Source organism: Microtus ochrogaster, chromosome 5 (assembly GCF_000317375.1).
Source record: "Microtus ochrogaster isolate Prairie Vole_2 chromosome 5, MicOch1.0, whole genome shotgun sequence".
NCBI classification, from domain to species: Eukaryota; Metazoa; Chordata; class Mammalia; order Rodentia; family Cricetidae; genus Microtus; species Microtus ochrogaster.
Window position 1 is genome coordinate 73,474,347 of NC_022012.1, and position 1,933 is coordinate 73,476,279.

The following is a 1,933-nucleotide window of genomic DNA, read 5'->3' on the forward strand; positions in this document are numbered from 1 at the left end:
GCCCAGTTTACAGACATCTTTTTGTTTAATATTTATTTATTGTGTATACAGTGTTCTGCCTGCATATATCCTGCACACCAGGAGAGGGCACCAGATCTCATAGATGGCTAGGAATTGAACTCAGGACCTCTAGAAAAACTGCCAGTGCTCTTAACTGCTGAGCTGTCTCTCCACCCCTATCTATAGACATCTTATCTGATTTCTTCCTAGAAGCATTTCTCAGTGTGTTTTGTTTTGTTTGTCTACTTTGATTTTAGTAGCTGATACCCTTAATTAAGTCAATAAAGGCCAAGTTGGTTGCAGATGACCATTAGAATTCTTTTAACTAGAATTCAATGTTTCCTTGATAGAGAAAGTGCTCTTTTTGTTTTTGAGACAGTGTCTCTCTACCTACCCCTAGCTGCCCTGGAATTTGCACTGTAGATCAGGCTGGCCTCGAACTCACAGATCCACCGACCTCTGCCTCCTGAGTGTTGCTACTAAAGGTGTGCGCCACTACCGCCTGGCTAGAGCAAGTGTTCTTAACCTAGGAATGAAGCTATATTTGAGTTTTATTGGTTGCCTTTATAGCCTCATCTACACCTGAGTATCCAAGTGTGCATATTCATGTGTATTCATATGGAAGTACAATAAGATGTTGGGTGTCAGCCAGGCGGTGGAGGGTGGAGGCGCAAAAACTTTTATCCCAGGCAGAGGCAGGTGGATCTCTGTGAGTTTGAGGCCAGCCTGGTCTACAGAGCGAGTTCAATGATAGGCACCAAAGCTACACAGAGAAAACCTATCTTGAAAAAAAAAAAAAGGATGCTGGGTGTCTTAGTCTATTGCTCTGTCTTAACTGCCTTAGACAGGGTCTCTCACTGGCTTAAAACCTTGCCTTTTAGCAGAGTTAGTTGGCAAGAAGGCACCTGTCTCCATTCCCACCTCCCCAGTGCTGGGTACAGCCAGGCACAACTTTTGTGTTTTGTTTTGTTGTTGTTGTTGTTGTTCTTTGGTTTGGCTTGGTTTGGTTTGGTTTGGTTTTTTGGGGACAGAGTTTCTCTGTCAGTCTTGGCTATCCTGGAGCTGGGTGTGTAGACCAGAATGGCTTTGACCTCAGGAGATCCTTCTGCCTCTGCCTCTTGTGAGCTGAGATTAAAGGCACACACCACCACACTCAGCCATGCCCAACTTTTTTGTGGACACTGAGGAGTCAAACTGTTCCCTGTGCTTATCCATTGAGCCACCCCCACCAAGTCTCAATCCTATATTTTCTTATTTTATTCACTTCAAATCATTACTCTAAGTAGGGTTTCTTTTCTTTTTCTTTTTCTCGAGATGGGGTTTCTCTGTAACTTTGGAGCCTGTCCTGGAACTCACATGCTGGCTTTGAATTCAGAGATCCATCTGCCTCTGCCTCTTGAGTGCTGGGATTAAAGGCATGCACTACCACTGCCCGACCTAAGTAGGGTTTCTTAGATTCTCAGACTGAAGAAAAAAAAAAAAAAAGACTATAGCTTGGTGTTTAAGAGCCTGTCTTGGACATAGTTATTTTCTAGGTGTCTAAAAGTCAGGGGTCTGAGAAATCTGTTACCTTTGATTTTAGCGGGATAGATATTCACTCCTGGATTTGGAATGAAATTGCCTTGTGATTTTTTTTTCCATCTCCTAAGACGAGCTTACCAATGTTCAGAAGTAAGCAGTTTGCCGTAAAAAGAAGATTCAGTGACTTTCTGGGTCTCTATGAGAAGCTTTCCGAGAAACACTCTCAGAATGGGTTCATCATCCCGCCTCCACCTGAGAAGAGCCTCATAGGTAAGCCTGTGGTTCTGAATCCACCTGAGAAGAGCCTCATAGATAAGCCTGTGGTTCTGAATCCACTTGAATATTCTGGGGAATAGAGAAATGGGCAGCTATTTTTACATGTCCTCTAGTGTCAAGCCGTCAGCTTTGTAGC

The 1,933-nt window shown here is 43.6% G+C and overlaps 1 protein-coding gene across 3 annotated transcripts in view; it reads left to right on the forward strand.

Moving 5' to 3' along the window:
* The window catches only part of Snx1 (sorting nexin 1), a 36,739-nt gene that overhangs the window by 23,701 nt on the left and 11,105 nt on the right, over nt 1–1,933 (forward strand). For all 3 annotated transcript variants that reach the window (XM_005347743.3, XM_026779199.1, XM_026779198.1), the window contains one exon: nt 1,650–1,791. In XM_005347743.3, coding sequence (XP_005347800.1) covers nt 1,650–1,791 — 142 coding nt within the window. The remainder of the gene's footprint in view (nt 1–1,649; nt 1,792–1,933) is intronic.